Source organism: Mirounga angustirostris, unplaced genomic scaffold (assembly GCF_029215605.1).
Source record: "Mirounga angustirostris isolate CCGP_5_RB_7025 unplaced genomic scaffold, mMirAng1.0.hap1 SCAF_10, whole genome shotgun sequence".
In the NCBI taxonomy this organism is placed as follows: Eukaryota; Metazoa; Chordata; class Mammalia; order Carnivora; family Phocidae; genus Mirounga; species Mirounga angustirostris.
The window spans coordinates 33,962,379-33,985,715 of NW_026991718.1; the positions used below are offsets into that span (position 1 = coordinate 33,962,379).

The 23,337-nt window shown below is 36.5% G+C and overlaps 1 protein-coding gene across 2 annotated transcripts in view; it reads left to right on the plus strand.

The window, feature by feature from the left end:
- EML4 (EMAP like 4) overlaps nt 1-23,337 on the plus strand; it is a 147,350-nt gene that overhangs the window by 79,073 nt on the left and 44,940 nt on the right. The window contains exons 6-12 of one of the 2 annotated variants that reach the window (XM_045884484.3): nt 293-318; nt 516-548; nt 15,882-16,005; nt 17,483-17,632; nt 18,584-18,653; nt 19,777-19,887; nt 22,152-22,247. In XM_045884484.3, the coding sequence (XP_045740440.1) occupies nt 293-318; nt 516-548; nt 15,882-16,005; nt 17,483-17,632; nt 18,584-18,653; nt 19,777-19,887; nt 22,152-22,247 (610 nt within the window). The remainder of the gene's footprint in view (nt 1-292; nt 319-515; nt 549-15,881; nt 16,006-17,482; nt 17,633-18,583; nt 18,654-19,776; nt 19,888-22,151; nt 22,248-23,337) is intronic. The other variant, XM_045884485.3, reaches the window with a different exon arrangement.

Here is a 23,337-nt window from a genome sequence, read left to right on the forward strand (position 1 = left end):
GTCCCTGGGGCTCCCTGCTCGGTGGGAAGCCTGCTTCTCCCTCTGCCTGCCACTTCCCCTGCTTGTGCTCTCTCTCTGTCAAATAAATAAAATATTAAAAAAATCTATATCTATATATATATATTAATAGTTGAGATCATTGACCAGCTTTTGAAAATACTGATGTCTGAATTTCACTTTAAAGATTTATCTTGGGTGTGGCCTAGACATTGAAGCTTTTACGAATTCTTTAGGTGATTCTAATGATAAGCCAAGTAAAATTATAACATAATGTTTTGAATTTTTTTTTTAGGCATAAAGATGTCATCATCAACCAAGGTAAATTAAAAATCCTTTTTTAAAAAAATATTTATGCTTTTCTACACCAGTTAAATTTTTGCTAATTGTTAAGAATATTGACTTATTTTCATTCATTGTACTTTATTAGCTCATAATAAAGACAAGTGCATTTATTATAGTCATTTAAGAAAATGCCCAGTTTTTATTGTAAGATATGTCATTTTTGTCTCAACCAGCAAAAATGTCAACCCGTGAAAAAAACAGCCAAGGTAAGAATAAGCTACACAGTTGGTTGCCTTCTAAGTTAATTTCTTCCTGGATCTCTTATTTGGCTTTTCGTTATTTATACTATCTGACTTTCCTCTTAATACGAGAAATAGGATAGTTTGGACTAGTGAATCCAACTATTTTTCTAAAAATCCATTTTATTTCTGTGAGCTCTGAAGATTCATGGTCATAGAGATAAATATGTCATTACGAAGAGGTATAAAATACTAAAGAGAATTTCCCCCCTTTTTAAAAAAACAATAAAAGTTGTACTGAGAAAAGCCATTTAAAAGATTGATAAATTTTAACTCAATTTCCTGTCTTGCCAAACTCATTGCAAATAATCACTCATTTCTTGAAGCTAAGACTGAATATATAATGAGTCTAGCAGATCCATTTCCTCTTGAATTTTTCTTTTATATTAATTGTAATTTCTGGCTACTTGCTGTTGTTGGCTTGTTCTGACCAAAAAAGAACAGACTTTCTATGAATCTGTATTTAATTTAATTGCAAAGTAGGTAAGTTCTATTACATCAGTTTTATATTCTCCTCAGATTGCCTGCAAATTTAATTGAAGCATGCTGTTCTAAATGAAAGCATGTCCTTTCTGTGCATGCTTTTTACAGCTCATTTCTATGTGTCATAGTTACTCTCTGGGTTATTAACTAGATACTATGTGGTTAAAATTTTTGTAAGAGATTAACTTGATTGCTATGGATTTTTACTATTTTTTATTCTAATAAGAGAAATGCTTATTTGTGATCTTTGGATCGTTTGTTTTTACATAGATATTCTAAATGAAGTTCATTTTTGCTGTCATTCTTCTATAGTTAGGTTATACCTTCTCCCTCTTTTATAATTAAGCAGATAGCTTAAGTAATGGTTGAAAGGGAACAATTAAATTTTATTTATAAAGACAATTCATATTATATATTAGAACACTTGTTTAAAAATGGGGGTAGCGAGGGGCGCCTGGGTGGCTCAGTCGTTAAGCATCTGCCTTCGGCTCAGGTCATGATCCCAGGGTCCTGGGATCGAGTCCCACATCGGGCTCCCTGCTCGGCAGGAAGCCTGCTTCTCGCTCTCCCACTCCCCCTGCTTGTGTTCCTGCTCTCGCTCTCTCTCTCTCTCTCTGTCAAATAAATAAATAAATCTTTAAAAAAAAAAAATGGGGGTAGCGATAAATAGTAGAAAGAGCTGTGAATGGAGAGTCTCTGTCTAGAATTTGGTCCTGGCTCTTCTGCATAATAGCCTTGTGACCTAGGGAAAATGACAGTGTCTCAGTTTTCTAATCTGAGAATAGTATCTATAAAGCTTACTTCACATGACTGCTGAAGAATGAAATAATATATACGAAAGCACTTTAGGGCGCCTGGGTGGCTCAGTTTGTTAAGTGTCTGCCTTCAGCTCAGGTCATGATCCCAGGTTCTGGGATCGAGCCCTGCATCGGGCTCCCTGCTCAGCCCCCCCTGCTTGTGTTCCCTCTCTCTCTCTGCCAAATAAATTTAAAAAATCTTAAAAAGAATGAATAAATAAATAAAATCTTAAAAAAAATAAAGCACTTTAAAAATAGAAAACACTGTAAAACTATAAAACGGTGCTATTATTATTATATATTTTGCTAAAGAGCTCAAATTTTATAAGATCCTTATAGAGGTGCCTGCCACTTTCTCATGTTGTGGTATGTCCTTTGGAAGGAAAAAGGAACGTAAGGTTAGTATATAGTAAGTGAGTGGTTGTGTTGGGGACAGTTTTCAAAGCCATTCGGGTAAGCAGACAAATAAATGTATTTAAGAGGGAAGGATTTTGCTACAGAAGCATCACTAAGCAGGGTTTTAACCAGTATCTAGGAAGAAGGATCAAATGAAAAGCTAGAAAAGGATATAGAAAAATAAATTCTGTTAAAAGACTTTTAACTCAAAAAGATTGTCCCAGATGTTGGAATTTAATAATATCAAGTGTTGCTTGCATTAAGCCTTATTTTTGGAATTTGAGTCTATTATTTTTTCACTTTAATCTGCTATATTCTGTCTGGATATAGACTCTGTCACCAGAGTGTACCTTCATAGAAAACTCTTATGTTTCAGTTTGTGAGGTAGTTGAGGCCTAACTGTAATTGAGACAGAGTCTATAGAAAGTAGATGGGTTCTAGATGGTTTAAGAGATAAGATAGGTAGGGTATGGGAGATAAGGAACAGCAAGATCTATCTATGAAGAATAGCTTGAGCAACTTGGTAAAATGAGGAGTATTTGAGGTGGTGGTGATGTGTGGAAAAGAATAAGAGTTTTGGTTTTTCAGTTTCTAATAAGACTTAATCTACTTGTAGAGATGTGTAGCACACAACGTAGTATCAATGTTTAAATGTGTATTTTGGAGTCCAGAGACCAGTTTCACCGTTTACTTAGCTGTGTGACCATGAGCAGGTTATTTTACCTTAAGTCTTTGTTTTCTCATTATTGAGACAATCATAAACCCTCAGAGTTAATATAAAAATTAAAGATAATAAAATGTAGTACCTGGCACATAGTACCAAATAAATTTTAGTTATATTAATGTATGTGAATCTGACAGTAAAATCTTGCACTCAGATATGTGGGGTAAGATGAAAAGATAACCATTAAATAGATTATCTTCATTTGATATAAGTTGTAGATATATTTTTAAAGTTTGTATTCATTTTGCATGGTGTATTTTACAACACATTTTCTTATACTTTAGGTATTAATCCAAAATATCTATCATTTTTGTACAATCTTTTAAAAACATGATTTATTAATTTCTATAGCTCTTTTTTGACAATGACAAGTATGACTTGCTCCAAGCCATCTTTTTTGATTTGGGAAGAAGACTGTTTACATTTGGTACATTTAGGTGAGTGGTAGCAGAAAAAGCTTGACCTGAAGGGCCTGTATCCTTCAGCCACAGTAGAGTACAAGAAGAGTTATGAAACTGCATATTCTGATCGGTACTGAGGCAGAAGGAAGAGAATTATAGTTGAAAGCAGTAGGAGGTGGAGTGGAATGGGATGTACACAGGACAGTCTGAGGCTAGGTGTGGGAGGAAGGACAGGTTATATCACCAAAAAGAGACTCTTACCAAGTTCAGTCTTTACCTACACTCAGGTCCCTGAAACATGAACCTCTTTTCATCATTTTTCTCTCTAGTTCTGTTGGATTCTTCTCCCATTGCAAGAGAAAGACTTAGCACATCAGGTTAAACTGTGAATAAGTTTTCCTATAGGCTTATTCATTGTTAGATGCAGTGGTTAGGTTCTAATACAGTACTATTCATTTGATAAGTACTGATAAAAGTTTTTTGAGCTAACTTAGGGGACTATAAGCACCTTTTATAAAATTATCTATTGGGGAAAATAGGTAACAATCTGATAAATTTTGCAATAAAATTAGTATAGCCTATAAACTCATCCTTATGGTAACAAGTATTTTATATTTTTTTAATATGGAAAATAAGTGTCATATGTCCTTTCTAGAAGAGAACCTGAATGTCTTCAAATTATAGCACATTTCGGGGTTTTTTTCAAGCTTAAATAATCTTAAATCCTTTTTCTCTTGTAGCATCTTAAACTTGTGCTGTTTAGAATTAGTACATAGTTAATTAGTCTGGTCATGTTGAGAGCCTGAATGACTCAGATCCCTACTGGAGAGAAATATGCTTAATTGAGGAAAAATCATCAGTCATCATATAACACTCTTACGTCATTTCATAGTGCTGCCTCACTGCTCTAAGCTTAGATGCATTCCTGCTTAACTACCAGATCCATGCAGGAACTATAGGTGTGTTTAGATGAGAGATCAGTTATTGTAATATTTTAGAGAATTGAGAAGTAACTGTCTCATACTAGCTAACTGTCGAAAAATGACTATAGATAAAAAATACTTTAAAAGTCATTTTGAAATATATACTATATAAAACACTTCAGTAATTTGGTGTAGCCAAAACAGTTGTCCAAATAATCTGAAAATACTAAACTCATTTACAAAATTAGAGAAAGGGAAAAAAACCTGAATAATCTTGTCATTTTAACAGCCATTATAGTTCTGATATGTTTATTGTTCTTTAGCAGATACACATTTTAAACATTCACTCTTTTAACAAATAGTTATTGAGTGCTTATTTTGTCAGGCCCTGCCCTTAGGCACTTGGGGATATAGCAGTTACGGTCTCTGCACTCTGTGGAACTTACATAATGTGTCAGGAGGTAATACATATTGAGAAAGAATGAGGAGAGTAGAGAATTGCTATTTTACATAGAGTAGTTAGGAAAGACATTTCTGATAAGGTGACATTGAACCACCTGAAGGACGTGAGTGAAATATATGGAAATCTGGAGAAAAGAATTTCATGAGCAGAGAAAACTGAAAGTACACAAGCCCTGAGGCAAGAGCTTTCTTTTGTGTTAAGGGACAGCAAAGAGGTCATTGATTATAGTGTACATACAATTTGTATTTCTAATCATTACATTTATTAAATACAGATTCAGTCTAAGTAACAGAAGCTTCTTTAGGCCCCTCACTTAGGAAAGATAAGTAAAGTGTTATGGCAGAAAGAGTGCAAGAATAAGAAGTATGAGACCTAGTTAGGGGTGAAATGACCTGCACCATACAAAGTTGAGAATCAGAATCCTAAAGGACTGAAATTACGAGCATGAGTTAGGACTTTGCCAAAGGAAATTATGAAAAAAAAAAGAGAGTATTCATCCGGTAATAAAGTTTTCCCTGTGACTCTGAGACCTTGGACCTCAGTTTCCTCACATACAGTAAGGCTTAGACTAGATGTCACTAAGAGTCTCTCTTAATAACTTTAAAAGGTCGTTCCTGCAGCAAATAGAAAATGGAGGACAGCTCCCCATACCTTAACTAACTTGCTTTTAATTTACCTTTTAAAGAATTTGAATGTAGGTGCTTTTGTTCATGCCATGTGTTGTTTTCTGACTTGTTGGCTCCAGGCATGTTTTGTCCTAAAACCTGATCACGCTTCCGTAAACTGAGCAATGTATCTGAAAGAATAGCTAAAATTTATCTATAAGAATATAAAGGATAGCACTGTTCTACTGATACTGTCTGTATATTGTGTTACCTACTGAGAGGGAGCATATACCTGCTAAGAGGGTATGTAGTTTGAAACAAACTAAAAAAGCCAAAAGCCCTTAATTGAGCTACAGATAGAATTTATCCCTTTTGTTACTAAGATGGTATCCAAAACTTTGCAGTTCCTGAATTTAGGAAGAAGAATGCTAGCTTTAAGTCTGTTCTAGTGTGAACAGGCAGAAAAGGCAGGAAACCAGGTATTGTACTTCCAAAAAATATACTCACTTGAGAAATTTAGATATTGAATCATTTTAAATAGGCAGCATAAACATTACTTGTATCCCTAGGGATCTGGGCTTTGTCCATGTATTCTCTATATTTTAAAAGGAAACCAGACAGGGGAACCTTTTCTCTGTTGGAGGTTTTTTTTTTTAAAGTCCTATGAAGCAGAGAGTCTTATTTCTTGATGTTGTTGTTAACAGTCTTCTAGATTAAAATGTTTAAAGGCTGTCCAGTTTTTTTTTTTTAATATAAACAATCCCAACTTTTAAGAATATGTGTTCTTGACATCCTCTTTTCCTTATCTTCAGCTGAAAAAGTCCCAACCTGTCCCCTTTGGACATGGAGAATATGACTTTTCGTAACAGAACATCCTCGTCTTGTGCATATTTATTTTATTCTGGTTAAAGACTTCATCCGTACTGTATTTTCACAACCCATAGGCATAAGCTTTTTTAAAAATCTAAACTAGAAAATGTAATTAGCCAGAAAAATCTCCATTTCTCAAGCATAGTTAGAAATCCACTCTGTCCATGGCAGTTAGACTCCACATGTGTTTCTTACTCTGTCATTTGTTACTGTTTTCCTGAAGCATTTGGAAAAGAATTCTGAAACTTATTAGGCTTAGCAGAAAAGAGGTATAGTTGATCAGTGATATATACCAAGATTGCAGAAAGAACCATAGCAAAACATATGCCACCTTCCTGAACTGTGCAATTGGTTCTCCAAGGAACAGTTTTACCAAAAATATTCTGTTGATTATTTACCTTAGTAAAGCTTTTTAAACTTTTTAAAGATTCCGAAATATTTTAATCTTAAAATATATACAAATAATATCGCAAGCACCTGTGTACTGAGGACCCAGATTTATTAAATCTTTACATTTTGCTTTGACTCAGGTTGTTTTAAGATTTTATTTTATTTATTTATTTATTTTTTAAAAAGATTTTATTTATTTATTTATTTGAGAGAGAATGAGAGACAGAGAGCATGAGAGGGAGGAAGGTCAGAGGGAGAAGCAGGCTCCTCGCTGAGCAGGGAGCCGATGCGGGACTCGATCCTGGGACTCCAGGATCATGACCTGAGCCAAAGGCAGTCGCTTAACCAACTGAGCCACCCAGGTGCCCTTGTTTTAAGATTTTATTTATTTATTTGAGAGAGAGCACAAGAGGGGAGAGGGTCAGAGGGAGAAGCAGGCTCCCCGCTGAGCAGGGAACCCGATGTGGGACTCGATCCCGGGACTCCAGGATCATAACCTGAGCCGAAGGCAGTCGCTTAACCAACTGAGCCACCCAGGCGCCCTAAATCTTTACATTTTGCTTTGACTCGGGTTGTTTTTTAAAAAAATAAAACATAGGGGTGCCTGGGTGGTACAGTTGGTTAAGCGTCCGACTCTTAGTTTTGACTCTAAGTTTGGGCTCAAGTCCTCAGGGTCGTGAGATTGAGCCCTACATCAGGCTCCATGCTCCGCACAGAGTCTGCTTGGGATTCTCTCTTCTTCTCCCTCTGCCCCTCCCACTTGTGCTTGTTCTCTCTCTCAAATAAATCTTTAATCTAATTAATAAAAATAAAACATTAAAGGTGAAGTTGAAGCCTCTCTTTAATTCTGTTTGTTTAAAATTTCATATACAGGCTTTTATTGCTCCCTTGGGACCTCCTGGTTCTCTTCCTGTTACATTTAATTGAAAAAAGAGGGGTGCCTGGTGGCTCAGTCGGTTAAGAATCCATCTTGATTTCAGCTCAGGTCATGATCTCAGGGTCATGACATCAAGCCCTGCATCTGGCTCTTCGCTCAGCATAGAGTCTGCTTGTCCCTCTCCCTCTGCTCCTCCCCTCACGTGCTCACTCTCTCTCTCTCTCTCTCTCTCAAATAAATAAAATCTTTTGATTTTTTTTTTAAGATTTTATTCGTGTATTAGAGAGAGGGCACAGCAGGGGGAGCAGCAGGCAGAGAGAGAGGGAGAAGCAGACTCCCTGCTGAGCATGGAGCCGGACGTGGGGCTCAATCCCAGGACCCTGGGATCACGACCTGAGCTGAAGGCCGACACTTAACCTACTGAGCCACCCAGGTGCCCTGAAATAAATAAAATCTTTTAAAAAAGGAAAAGAGCTAGAGGCAGGGCACCTGGGTGGCTCAGTCGGTTGAGCATTGGACTTTTGGTTTCGGCTTAGATCATGATCTCATGGGTCGTGAGGTCTAGCCCCGCCTTTGGGCCCCCACATTGGCCTCCATGGTCAGCGGGGAGTCTGCTTGAAGAGTGTCTCCCTCTGCCCCTCCCCTTACTTGTGCTCGAGCACTCTCTCTCTCTCTAAAATAAATCTTTTTTAAAAAAGAGTTAGGTAAATATTTTGCTATCTGAAGTTTCTCTTTTGAATTTATTTTTAAATTAAATCCAACTTGGTATATTCAGATAAAATGAAAAAAATTTCAATTTAGTGCTTAAAATAACTTTTCCTGGGGATATAAGTGATTTGAGGGAGTTTTTAAAATATAACCATATTTAAAAAAATACAACCATATTTTGCTTAGTTCAGAAAAGTTTTCAGCAATATAACAACAAGTCTTTTGGAAGTTTTATGTGTCTCATTGTTGGACTAGACTTCTTTCCCATCTTTTCCCAAAGAAAGCCTTTTTTAGGTAGTAGAAATAATCCAAAATGCTTAAGCAAATGCCCATATCTAATTATCTTGAGGTGATTTTATTACAATCAGAGTTGTAAACAAAATTACAAAGAGAAATCTGATTAAAGGAGGTTTAGATTCAAGAAAGTAGCTACAGGTGGACTCGTTAGTGTCTTTAGTGTTAAGAGTTGATTAGCAGGGGGCGCCTGGGTGGCTCAGTTGGTTAAGCGACTGCCTTCGGCTCAGGTCATGATCCTGGAGTCCCGGCATCGGGCTCCCTGCTCAGCGGGGAGTCTGCTTCTCCCTCTGACCCTCCCCCTCTCATGTGCTCTCTCTCTCTCAAATAAATAAATAAAATCTTTTAAAAAAAAGAGTTGATTAGCAGTTACGTAAGACTTGGTTATGGCTCTGCTGTAAGCTCCTAAGGGGCTAGGTTCACTTCTTTTATATCTTCATTGTGCACCGTCACCCCACTCCCCCTGCTCCTATGTGATTAAGAATTCAGTAAAATTTACCAGTCAGTAGAAGTCTGCCTATAGAACAAAGAAAATTAAGGTAGCATTTTACTACTTGGTCATATTTTTCAGACCTGGGATTTTGTCCTAGCAAGTAAAGCTATGTAATACTTGGCAAGCACCCCAACTAAGAATTTTTTAAATCTGCAAAATAGGAGGGTTAGATTATATCCTTCTAAATTCACACCCCCTTTTTTTAATTTGGGGATCTACATTTTACCAATTTTTATAGCTAGACCTTTGAAAAGGGGTGAAATTTAGACTTTATTGTACAAATCAATTTATTCAAAGTCCAAAGATTCTTATAGATTACATTGTTTCATTGGATTTTGAAATATTATTACTACAATATAACCGGATCATTAACTAGGACTTGAAATCTTTTGAGAATTTATTCTTTTTAAGAAAAGATTTTAGCCTACCTAAAATGTTCTTTGTTACTTTCTACTAGAAAATTATAGTCAGTATTTCTAGCTTTTTGTTTACCCACCTGTTCTTGAGCTTTATGATTTGGGGGAATAGAACTGGTAAAAGCTCACACTAGATCAGGTGTGTTCAGGGTGGAATGGCCATAGACATCTATGGACTCTGGGAAACAAACTGAGGGTTTTAGAGGGGAGGCAGGGTGGGGGGATGGGTTAGCCTGGTGATGGGTATTAAGGAGGGCACGTATTGCATGGAGCGCTGGGTGTTATACGCAAACAGTGAATCATGGAACACTACATCAAAAACTAATGATGTACTGTATGGTGACTAACATAAAAAAAAAAAAAGCTCAGACTAAAGATTCTCCGATTTCCTGTTTGCTGGAATAGATAGCATCACACTCTGCTACATTATAGTTAAATATAAAATTTTAATTCAAATTTTCAATGGGGGGGGCTCTTTAGTTCTGAAGATTGTAAAATACAAATAAAAGTGGATTTCTAAAGTGGAAACTTTTGGGAGAAAGATGTGTTAAACTGTAAACATTATAGAAGTTCAGAAGGTTTTCTATAGGCAGTACCCATTATACAAATGAGTATAGTCATAGTCCAAAACCCTGAAGCTCTGCTGTTGCCTTTGAAAGCCTTTTTGTTGTTTGTTTAATCTCCAGGTCCAAAAAGGGAGCTAGCTATTGGGGGGGGGGGGGGGGGGAGACACACTGGAAGAACTGATCTTAGAGCAGAGTATGCCCAGTACTAATTTCCTTCTCCACTTTACCTTTCACTATTAGTCTGTGAAAGATTAATGAATTTTGATAAATATGTTTTAAATACATAAGTAACTTTGGGTCACCTGGCTGTCTCAGTTGGTAGAGCATACAACTCCTGAGTTCAAGCCCCATGTTGTGAGTAGAGTTTATTTAAATAAGTAACTTTCGGTAACTAGTTATTTATATCTGTCTGAATCATTTCAGCAGTAGTGCTTTTCTCAGAACACCTTAGATAACTCCCAGAAAGTTTGGATTAAGGAATATGAAGGTCATTTTGCGGTTTGGAGCACTTTGCGGGATAGGACGGCCTAGGGGAGATGCTAAAGTAGAAGATTGAGTTAACAAGAGTAGACCAAAGGGGAAGTGCTAGCATGGGAAGGACAAAGGAAGGAAAGTGTTAAAATCAAGTGTTTCAGATTTCTGCCTAGGGGCACCTGGGTTGCTCAGCCTGTTAAGCATCTAACTCTTGTGGCTCAGGTCATGAGCCCTGAGTCATGAGTGGGGTTGTGGGATCAAGCCCTGCGTCAGGCTCCATGCTCATCGTGGAGTGTGTTTGAAATTCTCTCTCCCTCTCCCGTCTGCACACGCTCTCGCTCTCCTCTCTCTCTTAAATAAATAGTAAAAATTTCTGCCTAGTGTTCACTCTTTCCAAAGATAATAGAACAGAAATATCTTCCTCTTTTGTACTCTGATTTCCTACTATTAGGGTCCAAAGCTCAGGCTTCTATTTGGATTATCAGTAAGCTGTATTGTCAGGTAATTGGACTTCTGAGGACCTTACTGCTGTCTGAATAGTACTATCCAATAGAAATATGATGTATAACACATATGTCATTTAAAATGTTCCAATAGCCTCATTTTAAAAAATAAAAAGACACAGGTAAGAGTAAGTTTAATAAATTTAGCCCAGTATATCCAGAGTATCATTTCAATGTGTGATCAGTCATTGACATATCTTACTTTTTTTCATACTAAGACTTAAAAATCTGTATTGTACAATTACAGCATATCTCAGTTCATACTAGCCACATTTTAAGTGTTCAGAACCAGTGGCTATTGTTTTGGATGCTGCAGGTCTAGAACATAGTTTGAGAATAAAAATGTTTCACAAGTTTTAAATCATAAAATTTTGGAACACAGTCTAAAAACTCATTTGACCTCTTTGAGCCTTGGTTTCCCCTTCTCTACAGGTAGGGGGTTGGACTAGGTGAACTCTTAGATTTCTACGAGTTCCCACATTGTATGTGTCTAGAGAAGCAAACTAATGGTATTTTGGGATTGATTATAGTATTTTTATCAACAGTATCCCACAGAACTTTCTTTTTTTATAATTAAGCTATCATCGATCAGATTCAATTAAGAATATTTAGGGGCACTTGGGTGGCTCAGTCGATTAAGTTTCCGACTCTTGATTCTGGCTCAGGTCATGATCTCAGGGTTGTGACCACGCTGGGCATGAACCCTGCTTGAGATTCTCCTCTCTCTGCCCCCCCCCCTCTTAAAACTTGTTTTTTTATTTGGCATAAACTTGTAAGTGGTAAAGCTGGAATTCAAACCAAGGTCTGTCTTTATCACAAACCTTGTATTCTCTCCACTATACTGTATAGCCTCCCACTTAGTCCAAGGAATTTTCACTGTGCCAAGTAAGAAATAAAATGTTGAGATTAATTACATTTCACTAAAAAGCAGCTTTATTATTGAATACTGAAAAGCTCTATACTGTGTTTACTAATTATCATGAAATAGTTTAGTAATTTATTTTTCTCAGATTGTTTTTCTTGACCACCAGAAAATATAACTGATCTCATAATTTTCTTTGACTGGTCTCATGGCCCATCCCTTCTTGACTTTCATAGTACTGTAGTTTTACAGTGAGAACAGCCAGAAAGTAGCTTTAGTTTGACAAAACAGACAAATGGACTGTCAAGTCCTTTGACTGTAAGGTCAAGAAGTCTGACAATCTCAAGAACAAGTTTGCAGTGAGAATCTATACCCAACAATGGTTGAGGAGAAAAGAGACTCTTTTTACCTGATTCCCAAGGTAAAGACTGTATTCTTTAAAAAAAAAAAAAAAAAAAGGTCTCAGACTGCTGTACACAGGCCAGAAGTGCGTTTTCACATGGTATTTTCCCTTTTTTTCCCCACAAGGATTAAATATTTAAGAATTGGGAGATATAACAATAAACTATAGATTTCTTGGGGGGGAAAAAAGGGAATATCTAGCAACACTAGGCCCACACGTTTCATGGACTTAACTAGCTGCTGCCTCCCTGACATGAGCATGGGGTGTGCCAGTGGTCCCAGATCCCAGTCAATCATCCTATATTCTCTCACTGCTCTCATTTTGGATTACCTGTGTGTGCCAGTAGATAGTCCATTTGTGACCCCAGTTTTAAAGCGTACATGATAGGGGCCCCTGGATGGCTCAGTCAGTGAAGCATCTGCCTTAGGCTCAGGTCATGTAGGGTCCCTTGCTCAGTGAGAAGCCTGTTTCTCCCTCTCCCTCTGCCCCTGCCCCCCACTCGTGTGCTCTTTCTCGCTCTGCTCTCTTTCTCAAATAAATGAAATCTTTTTAAAAAGTGTACATGATAGAATTCTAGCTTATTTACCTATACATACTGTTCTGTGGACAGCCGATTTAAAGCTTATGAAGAGATATTATGTGTGTTAAATCATGTATTATAAGCAGTTCCTAGACAGGGTTCAGAATGGTACAAATTCTTCTCAAAGGGAAGGGAATAAATACTTGTTGAGGACCTCATATTATCCCTTACAGTGTAATGTCTTATTTAGTGAATCATAATTGCAGGTGGTAAGTAGTAATACTATTTTGTGTATTAGGAAAATGAGGCCAGAGTCATACAGCTAGTCAGCAATAAAGCTGGAATGCAGATCTTGATCAGTCTTTTCCCAAAGCTCATGTTCTTTCCACTATGATATATTGCCTCCCTCAATCTCAGGAATTGTTATAGGTTCCTAGATTACATATTTGGACCTCAACATATATACTGCCAGTTTCCAGGCAGAGAAAACATTTTCATCCTGACATGCATTGCCGTTTTTATTTTGGAAAAGTTGACAAGCACTAGATAGTTTCTTTGCTTTTATTTAGTTGCTTGTGCTGCTGAGGAGAAAGGAATAGTTGATAAAGGATAATTGACAGAGGGAGCAATATGGTATTCTGAGCTGTCTCTATTACCAAAGGAGAACTTTTGTTTTCTTTGATACCACTATTCCTAAACCCATTCCCTTGTCTGGACATCTGATCTCCTCTAAGTGGTAGAGACATCTGCTAATAGTTTTATTTTTTCATCCAGAAAGCATTTATGATATACGCCTCTGATTAAAGATCCTGGGGGTAAATTCCAAAGGACAGGATATCTGCCTCTAAGAATTTATATATATATATATTTTAAAGATATTATTTTAAGTAATCTCTACACCCAATGTGGGGCTCGAATTTACAACCCCAAGATCAAGAGTCACATGTTCTACTGATTAAGCCAGCCAGGGACCCCAAGAATTTATATTCTTTTAAAAAAAAAAACATGAGGGAAATTATATAACAAATTGATACCTATAAAAAAGTGAACTATACAAAAAAGGACAAGGAGATGCTGATAAAGATGATTGCAGAAGAGAAATAGTTGCAACTGGTAATCATTTAGTTCTCCTCAAGTCCAGCAATGCTAAAAATCATCAGGAAGGGCGCCTGGGTGGCTCAGTTGGTTAAGCGACTGCTTTCGGCTCGGGTCATGATCCCACGGTCCTGGGATCGAGTCCCGCATCGGGCTCCCTGCTCTGCGGGGAGCCTGCTTCTCCCTCTCCCACTCCCCCTGCTTGTGTTCCCTCTCTCGCTGTGTCTCTCTCTGTCAAATAAATAAAAATAAAAAATCTTTAAAAGTAAAAAAATAAAAATCATCAAGAAGCAGAGCCCACTCTTAGATTCAGAAGTAATAAAGACCTATATCATGTGGTGTGAAAACTGGCGTGGGAGGTCTTAGCCTGTTCTTAGATCTAACCATGAGGCCAAGCACAAGTGAGTAATAATAATAAAAATAACTTGAACTTCTCACCCATAACAAGAACAAATACTTGCAGACGTTCATCAAGTAATTTATCTTTCCTTCTTCCATGGTTCTCATTATATAAACTATTGAATTATGTATTCTCCTTCATAGCTTAGGTCATTATTAGAGGTCCTAGAGTTGTATCAGCCTCTGGTTGATGACCACATTTTCAGTCTGTTTCTGCTGTTTTTTCATATCATGCCAAACAAGTTGGTAAGTGCTAGACACATGCTATGCTTTCATACTCAGTCCCTTATTTTCTCCTTCCTGTTTAGGTTTTCTTGTGGCCATTTCATCATCACTGTCACCATCTACTAAACTTACCTATATGTAGGTCATTAGGATGCTGAGGCCGAGGATGGGTGTTGTTTTTTGGTTTTTGTTCTCAAGAAACAATCTTGTCTGCTTAGTGAAGTTTTGTTTCCTTTTGTAAAAGATACGCAATAAATATTGATTTGATTCTAGACTTGTCTTTAACATCTTTAGTTTTAGATTGTTGAAGATCTTATAAACAACTATTGCTTTAAGTAAATAAAAGATGTCTTAGAACCTATGCTGCTAATTAGAAAACTATTTCCTAGCACTGTCTTAAAAATGTTAGTGTATTGGGGCGCCTGGGTGGCTCAGTCGTTAAGCGTCTGCCTTCGGCTCAGGTCATGATCCCAGGGTCCTGGGATCGAGCCCCGCATCGGGCTCCCTGCTCGGCCAGGAGCCTGCTTCTCCCTCTCCCACTCCCCCTGTTTGTGTTCCCTCTCTAGCTGTCTCTCTCTCTGTCAAATAAATAAAATAAAATAAAAAATCTTTAAAAAAAAAAAAATGTTAGTGTATTGTAATTGAATTAAATTGTTTAGACCCTGATCGTTGGAACAGTTGTGAAGTGAGGGAAGTTGGTCTTCTTTCCCTTCCAGCTATACTCGCTGTGTGTGGCAGAGCTCTTGTCCTCTCTCTGCATCCTGACTTATGATGCTGTATGACTCCTCTCCTCATGGTGTAGTCTCAGGCCATGTTTTTTGTATGTCTCATTAAACATCAGTAGGTTGGGACACCTGGGTGGCTCAGTCAGTTAAGCGTCTGCCTTCAGCTCAGGTCATGATCCCAGCATTCCGGGATCGAGTCCTGCATTGGGCTCCCTGCTCAGCAGGGAGCCTGCTTTTCCCTCTGACCGTCCCCCAACTCATGTTTGCTCATGTGCTCATTCTCTCTCTCTCTCTGTCTCTCAAAAAATAAATAAAATCTTAAAAAAAAAAAATTAGTAGGTTGATCAAGTAGTATGTTAGACATGTTTGTTGTCTGCCCTGATAATCTCTTTATTTTCAACTGTCAGAAAAACTTTCATCCTAATTTTTTTTTCCATTTTTCTACCTCAGCTTTCCTGGCCTTCTTGTTTAGTTTAATTGTGAAAATAGTTATTCTCATTTAAGGAAATGACCAGTAGTTTTTTCCTACAATGTTTTAGACAAAGTCTTTATATAAAAATAATTATGTATAATAATAAAACTCTGAACTAGCTATTTTTTTGTCTTGTTCTTACTATATCACCTTAATAATCCACTTTTCTATGATTATTCAGAAGATTGACTTAACTTTTGTCTTGTGTTTTAACAGAAGGAGAATATGTTAAAATGTTTATGCGAGGTCGGCCAATTACAATGTTCATTCCTTCTGATGTTGAAAACTATGATGACATCAGAACAGAACTGCCTCCTGAGAAGCTGAAACTGGAGTGGGTGTATCCTTCTCTACTGTGACAGCAAATTTGTTTGCTTTGTCTTTAGTTCAAGAAAAATTCATTGGGTGCCTGGGTGGCTCAGTTGGTTAAGCGACTGCCTTCGGCTCAGGTCATGATCCTGGAGTCCCTGGATCGAGTCCCGCATCGGGCTCCCTGCTCGGCAGGGAGTCTGCTTCTGCCTCTGACCCTCCCCCCTCTCATGTGCTCTCTCTCTCTCATTCTCTCTCTCTCAAATAAATAAATAAAATCTTTAAAAAAAAAAAAGAAAGAAAAAAAAAGAAAAATTCATTTACCTAACCTCTATCAAAATTGTCTTTATACAAAAATATATATATAATAAACATTGTAACCACTTGAGAAAGTAAAGAGATCTTACCTCTCATCCTTCACATATTATATATATTTTGCTATTAGCAATTTAAAACCACCCAAATTAATATCTTTGAATAGGGCAAGTGGTATTATTGTATGAACATCGTGGCAGCTACTTACAGTGTGGTAGAAAAGGCATTAGGCTGGAATGGGAAGACTAGTGTTTGAGTCTCAGCTCTGCCACCTCCAATGAACCTTACTTCCCTTATAAAAAGAGGTTAGTAACTCCTACTTTACTGAGCTATTGTAAGAATTAAATAAGGAAACATCAGTTAAGCATTTTGTAACTTGTGAAATGATGTAAATTATTTTAAGAGCTCAAATTAACAAGATTGGTTCTAATTCCAGAATTAACTTCTCAGCCTGACTTTGTAAAAAAATGACTACATAAAAGACCTCCCTTAATTTCACTTAGAAATTTTTCTCTTAGAACCTTTGAGAAATTCCATGAAACAGAATGGAGCTAGTAGTTTGAACTCAGCTTTCTGCCTCCGTTCTCCTATAAGCTCTTTCCCCTACCCTTTCATTCATTCCCTCATTTCTGCAGAAATTAGCTTGGGAAGACTCACCAGTCCTATAATTCTGTACAACTTTTTAATAAACACTCTGCCTACCAACTGTGCCTGGCTGTCTTACTCATTATTTAGGTCAAGCATAAATGTCATTTTCTCCACTCTTCTTTTGATCCCTCTCTTCACTTTCTCTCCATTTACATTAGGTGTTCCTTCTATGCTTTCTCCTAGGATACTGTTACTTTTCTTTCCATAATTTCTAATGATCTTTTGGTGTTTATTTTTGTCATCTTTGCCAGAGCATAAGCTTCAGGGACACAGGCCTCTGTTTGTTTTGTTCAGAACTGTATGTTCAGCCTGTGCCTGCCACATGTTAGGAACTCAATATGTATTTGGGGAATGAGGAAACTAAGATTTATGCACATTAAAAACTCAGGATTGCACCCTGGATAGTGGCAGGACTTGAGTTTCCTAGTTTCGATGCATTCCTGTTTTCTTTATACCTTCCTCATTCCCTTAGGTATCCATGAAAAACTTGTTAGTTTACACCTTAAAAATTGTGTTATTTAAAACCCTTGACTTTTGTGTTTAAGATACGGTTATCGAGGAAAGGACTGTCGCGCTAATGTTTACCTTCTTCCTACCGGAGAAATAGTGTATTTCATAGCATCAGTAGTAGTACTATTTAATTATGAGGAGAGAACTCAGCGACACTACCTGGGTCACACAGACTGTGTGAAATGGTTGGTATCATTGAACACTTTTTTTTTTTCTTTGTCATTTTTGCTTTTCTTTTTAATTTGGGTTTTTTCAGAAATGGTTTCTTGTGGAGAGCTCTCAGATGTTAAGGATATTATGGTCATTCTGTAGAATATATTTTAAAAAGTGGCATTTTAATATGGGGAAGTTCTAGTGTAACTTTTAAAGCATTTTTATTTCTTCTGACAATTTAATTGATAATCTTCTGGAAAGTAATGAGCCATACATACTAAGAACAAAATACTTTGAGCTTGGTTGCAAGATGTAGAAAGAGTCTAGGTATAGACAGGAAAGACATCCTTTTAAAAATTTTGCTCGTCACTCATGTTTAACATGAGAAATGTGGGCATATATGCTGCCCTATTTTCAGTTTGTACTTAAGAATTTCTTGCCCCAAGTTTGACTTACAAGATTGCAGCATGAAGAACTAATTAAAAGTTTGGAGGTGCTATGTGTGAGGATGTTCACTGTGTTCCTTTGTAGAAAAGCAGAACTATTAGAAGAGCTGTTCAGTCAGTAATATGCAATAATTGCTATTTTATATAGCAAACAGGGAAAATGCTGACATTGTAATAGATTACATTTGCACAGTGCAGTACCACATCTTCAGTATGATAAAACCATCTGACTGTGCATGCGCATATGCAGGACTAGAAAGGAACTTGAACAGATGAAGACAGTTTAACTTATCCTGTCACAATTGTGAATTTAGTGTTCCATTGTCTATTTTAGTTTAGCAAAGAAAGAAAAACTATGGCCAAAACTTAGATGTTTGATGTTTATTTTATTTGCTAAAGAAAATAAAGCAGATAAGTCACAAGAATTTTTTAATGATTAAAAACTGAAAACTGTTTGACAGATGTTGTTACTAAGGCATATTTTGGCTGTTTCACATGTTTCCCATATTTAAAATTGTTGTTAATACTGTTTTTTAGCCTTGCTATCCATCCTGACAAAATTAGGATCGCAACTGGACAGATAGCTGGAGTGGATAAAGATGGAAGGGTGAGTGGCATAGTGTTCTGCAGGCTGTACCAATGACATTGCCATCAGAATGGAATCGATTGTAATTTTAACCATGGCTTGTTTATTTTATTCTTTTAAATGGCAACTAAGGGATTTCTAGTATAAGCAGGGAAAAAATATAGCAGAATGTAAGAACATTCCAAAAAACAAAAGAGAATCATACTATTTAAATATTTTTCTCTAAAAATAAATGTTCTCCCTAAGGAAACTATTTACTTGTAAAATTGGGAGGACTCATAAGCTTGTTACTTTTTTTTTTTTTTAACATAGCATAACTTATCAGTGTTAGCCAGAGGATACTACAGTTTCACTACATTGATGGACCTCTTGATTTTATATATGACTAGAACTGATAACACTTTAAAATTTTCAGTTCCTACTCAATATTATTAGGTTGGTTTACGTAATAAATCCCTTACTTGTAAGGATCAGCAGTATTATTGATGACTGATTAACATGTGTCTGATTGTACCCATGACATTCTCTGGCTTGAGTTTATTTAAAGAAAAGGAGTTGGAATGGTTATATTGGATGACTTCTAAGGCCCCTTCCAGTTTCAAATTCTGTTTAAGAACTGATTAGCAATTTATTGGACACTGATTAGGAAAAAAAAGTATTAGTTTCCCAGGAATGAAGGTAACGTTAAAAGCAGAGTATCCAGAGCAAATTTGCCTGGGTTAGAATTCTAACTATGCCTTTTAATAACTGTATAACTTTGGGCAAGTTATTCAAATCTCTATATCTCCGTTTCCTCATCTGTTAAATGGTGATTATTATAGTACATAGTTCATAGGATTATGAGGAATAAATTAATTAATACATGTACTTAGAATAGAATATGACATAGTAAATACTAAATCATTTGCAGCTACTATTATTATCACTGTTGTTATTTTCTTGTTTTCATAGTATGAGAAGAAAACACCTACTCAAGATTCTTTGGGGTCATGTCTAATGCAGTAGCTATTTTATATTAGATGTTTATCCATCCCTACTGCTTTTTAAAGATGGCAGACAGTTCTGTGTGGTAACAGTATTTATTTGCATCCACCTGAATACCAGTTAGTCCTGCTAGCTTGTATTTTTCCCATTGTTTTTGCAGCCTCTGCAACCCCATGTCAGAGTGTGGGATTCAGTTAGTTTATCCACACTGCAAATTATTGGACTTGGGACCTTTGAGCGTGGAGTAGGATGCCTGGATTTTTCAAAAGCAGTAAGTAACCGTTTTTAAAGAAGTGAGCAAGCTGCATAAAGAAGCAGAAAAGAAGATAAGCTCAGTTGTGTGTGTGTGTGTATGTGTGTGTATTCATAGAAAGTGCTAACTCTGAATTGTTAGCTATTGCTTAGCAATGGACAGCATTTTAACCTAGGTACTAAAGTATACTTTGGTTTAAATGGGATACAGGTTATTATACCTAATTATACTTTTGTTCTGAATCCTATTATGAAATAGGATTCCTGTAGTTGCAGGAAATGGTTAGAGGAATATATACATAGCATGGTATAATTGAAATGAGCAGTAGGATGTGCTTTTTTTGCTTCAGCTTGAATCATGGAAATCTATTTTATTTAGAAAATTCACAGACCTGAAAGTTGGCCAGTTCTGCACAAATACTGACTTTTCTTGATGTCATGTTGGAACAAATGAAATAATCAGACCTTTGTGGGGTGTGTGGGTGACTCAGTTGGTTAAGCGACTGCCTTCAGTTCAGGTCATGATTCTGGAGTCCCAGGATTGAGTCCTACATCAGGCTCCCTGCTCAGTGGGGAGTCTGCTTCTCCCTCTGACCCTCCCCCCTCTCAGGCTCTCTCTCTCATTCTCTCTCTCTCTCAAATAAATAAAATCTTTAAAAAAAAAAATCAGACCTTTGTACTTACTAAAATCATGAATTATCTTGGTTCTGAATTGATGACAACATGAGTTTAAAATTCAGTATCTAGCAGTCTTACCTAAACTTTGAGGCTTTATTCTGAGGGGAAAATAAAACGAGGATATTACTCATTGAAACATTCTATTTTTTCTTGAATTATATACAATTATAGAGTATACAGGAGATCTACATTTTAGGATCCATGATTTTAAATTTCAAATACAAACACCCCTCCAGATCTTATTGGGGCTCACTCATACTTTAGAATATATGTATATATTCAGGGGCACCTGGGTGGCTCAGTCATTAAGCGTCTGCCTTCGGCTTAGGTCATGATCCCAGGATCCTGGGATCGAGCCCTGCATCAGGCTCCCTGCTCAGCGGGAAGCCTGCTTATCCCTCTCCCATTTCCCCTGCTTGTGTTCTGCTCTCGCTTTCTGTCAAATAAATAAAATCTTAAAAAAAAAAGTAAAATATATGTATGTGTTCATATTACCTCTTCAGTTCCTAGCTGTCAGCAGGTTTATTATGGATTATGGGAGTTTTGTGGGACATGGAGGTGGAAGGGACATTTTTTAGAATTTAAAGATAAATTTGGGTGGACATAGGAACTTTGCTAGCTTTGAAGGTACTGAATGTCCAGAGGTCCAGTGAGACAAGAATTGTGAGAAAGGCATTTACAAAAGGTGATAAGTGGACAGAAGGTTTTTCACTACCTTTCTTACCCTTAAATTTCTGTAGCAGGAACTGTTGTCATCTTGTTGGTAACATTGTTACAGTGTTAAGACTATCTTGGATTGCCTCACTCTAACTTTCCCTAGTTTAGGTAATTGTTTTAATATAGGCTAAAAAAAGAGAAGAGAGTAATAAGCTCTCCCCTTCCTCAGTACCTCTTTTCACCACAGTATTTCTTTCTCCCATATATGTCATTAGGCATATACTGCAAATGCTAATGGAAAACAATTTTTTAGTATCCACATTTTTTTTCATAAACTGGGAGACTTAAATTATATGAATGAAAATAGTTTCAGAAAAATAGAAAAGAGGGGTGCCTGGTTGGCTCAGTCAGTTAAGTGTTTGACTCTTAATTCAGCTCAGATCATGATCTCACGATCGTGAGATCAGGCCCTGCGTCACGCTCCACACCTGAGTGGTGAATCTGCTTGAGATTCTCTCTCTCCATCTCCCTTGGCCCCTCCCTACCCATGTTTACTTTCTCTCTCTCAAATAAATAAATCTTTAAAAAAAAATTTTAAAGGAAAATAGAAAATTTGTTTTATTTATCTCATTTATCCATGTTAATGTAAGTCAGGTATATCATGGAAAACTGTATTGCTATCTGACTAACAGAAGTAACTTAGATGGCAGGTGGGAGTTAACCTAGGGGGAAAAAATTAAAAATAGAAAATATTTTTAAATGAATCTTCATTATATTTCTGAAGAAAATACAGTCAGGAAATAGGATAATCATTTTCTTTCAAGGAGCTGTGAGTTTAAAGGATTTGGGATTATCTTAATATTGGCAGTTTTAATAATATGGTATTTCTTCTTAGAAAGTCAACTTTAACTGAAAATTTTTAAATGCCTTTAATTGATTTTTCTTTAGGATTCAGGTGTTCATTTATGTGTTATTGATGACTCCAATGAGCATATGCTTACTGTGTGGGATTGGCAGAAAAAATCAAAAGGAGCAGAAATAAAGGTAAATCAAAAGAAGTTTTAATTATTATTTTTCAGAATACATTATTTGTTTTGCAGATCCTTGGAAGTATATTGCATATCCTTAAGTTGCAAGAGCATACCAACTGGCCATATTCATTAGATTTATTGATTTGCCATTATTCTAATGATATTAAGAATACCTACCATTTATTTTTTTTTAAACAACACCTGTTTATAGTCTGTAGTTTCTGTGATAGTATCTATAAATCCTGAGGTCAATTCTTAAAGTATTCTTAAGATAAAATAGTCAAGCACCTTCAACTAAATTCCAGTGATATTTCAGACACATTGTGCTACAGAAATGCCAAAGTGGATGGTTATCTCATCTCAAAATTAACTCTGAATACTCTACCTGGTTTCTTCTTTAACAAAATTTGTTACTTCATTCAATCTTTAAAGTTTTAAAAATCTAAAGGAAAAATTCATTCTAGGAATATAACTGACATAACCAAAAAGCATATGTAACGGTAAGTTTTTTGGTCTTAATTACATGTATGGGATTATTACATAAAATGCTACAGCATTTATAATTGTTGCAGAATAGGGTTGATCCTTTTGTGTGTATAACTTGTAAGAGAAGAATATAAGGTTAACATTGCAACTGTGTTCATATGGGTGGCAATGGCCTCCCTCTGAAAGGCTTTCAGAGGGATTCAGAGTAACAGGATGACTATAAAAAGCCTGTGACATATTTGCTGTACTCTTAAATAACATCACATTCCTCTTTAGTTGTGCACGCTCTCTCTCTTAGCAGTTTTGATACAAGCTTCAAGCTTTCAGCTTGTTGGTCAAAAAGAGATTCTTTTAAATAATGTAAGTTAATCTTTTGAAAGAGTAGATTGATTGTACTTGAAAAGAATATGACATGTCAGGAAACCTCAAATCTTGAAAAACAAAATGAGGACATAGATTGTCTTTCAGCCATCATTCAGAGTAATTGAACACTGAAACATGGGGACGTTATACCGAAGTAAAATGGGTGAATTTTGATCCTTTGTAGTAAAGGCTACCAGCTGAAGTCTTGTGGTTTTCCTCCTACTGGCCACTCTTTGATCTCCTTTCCAGGACCT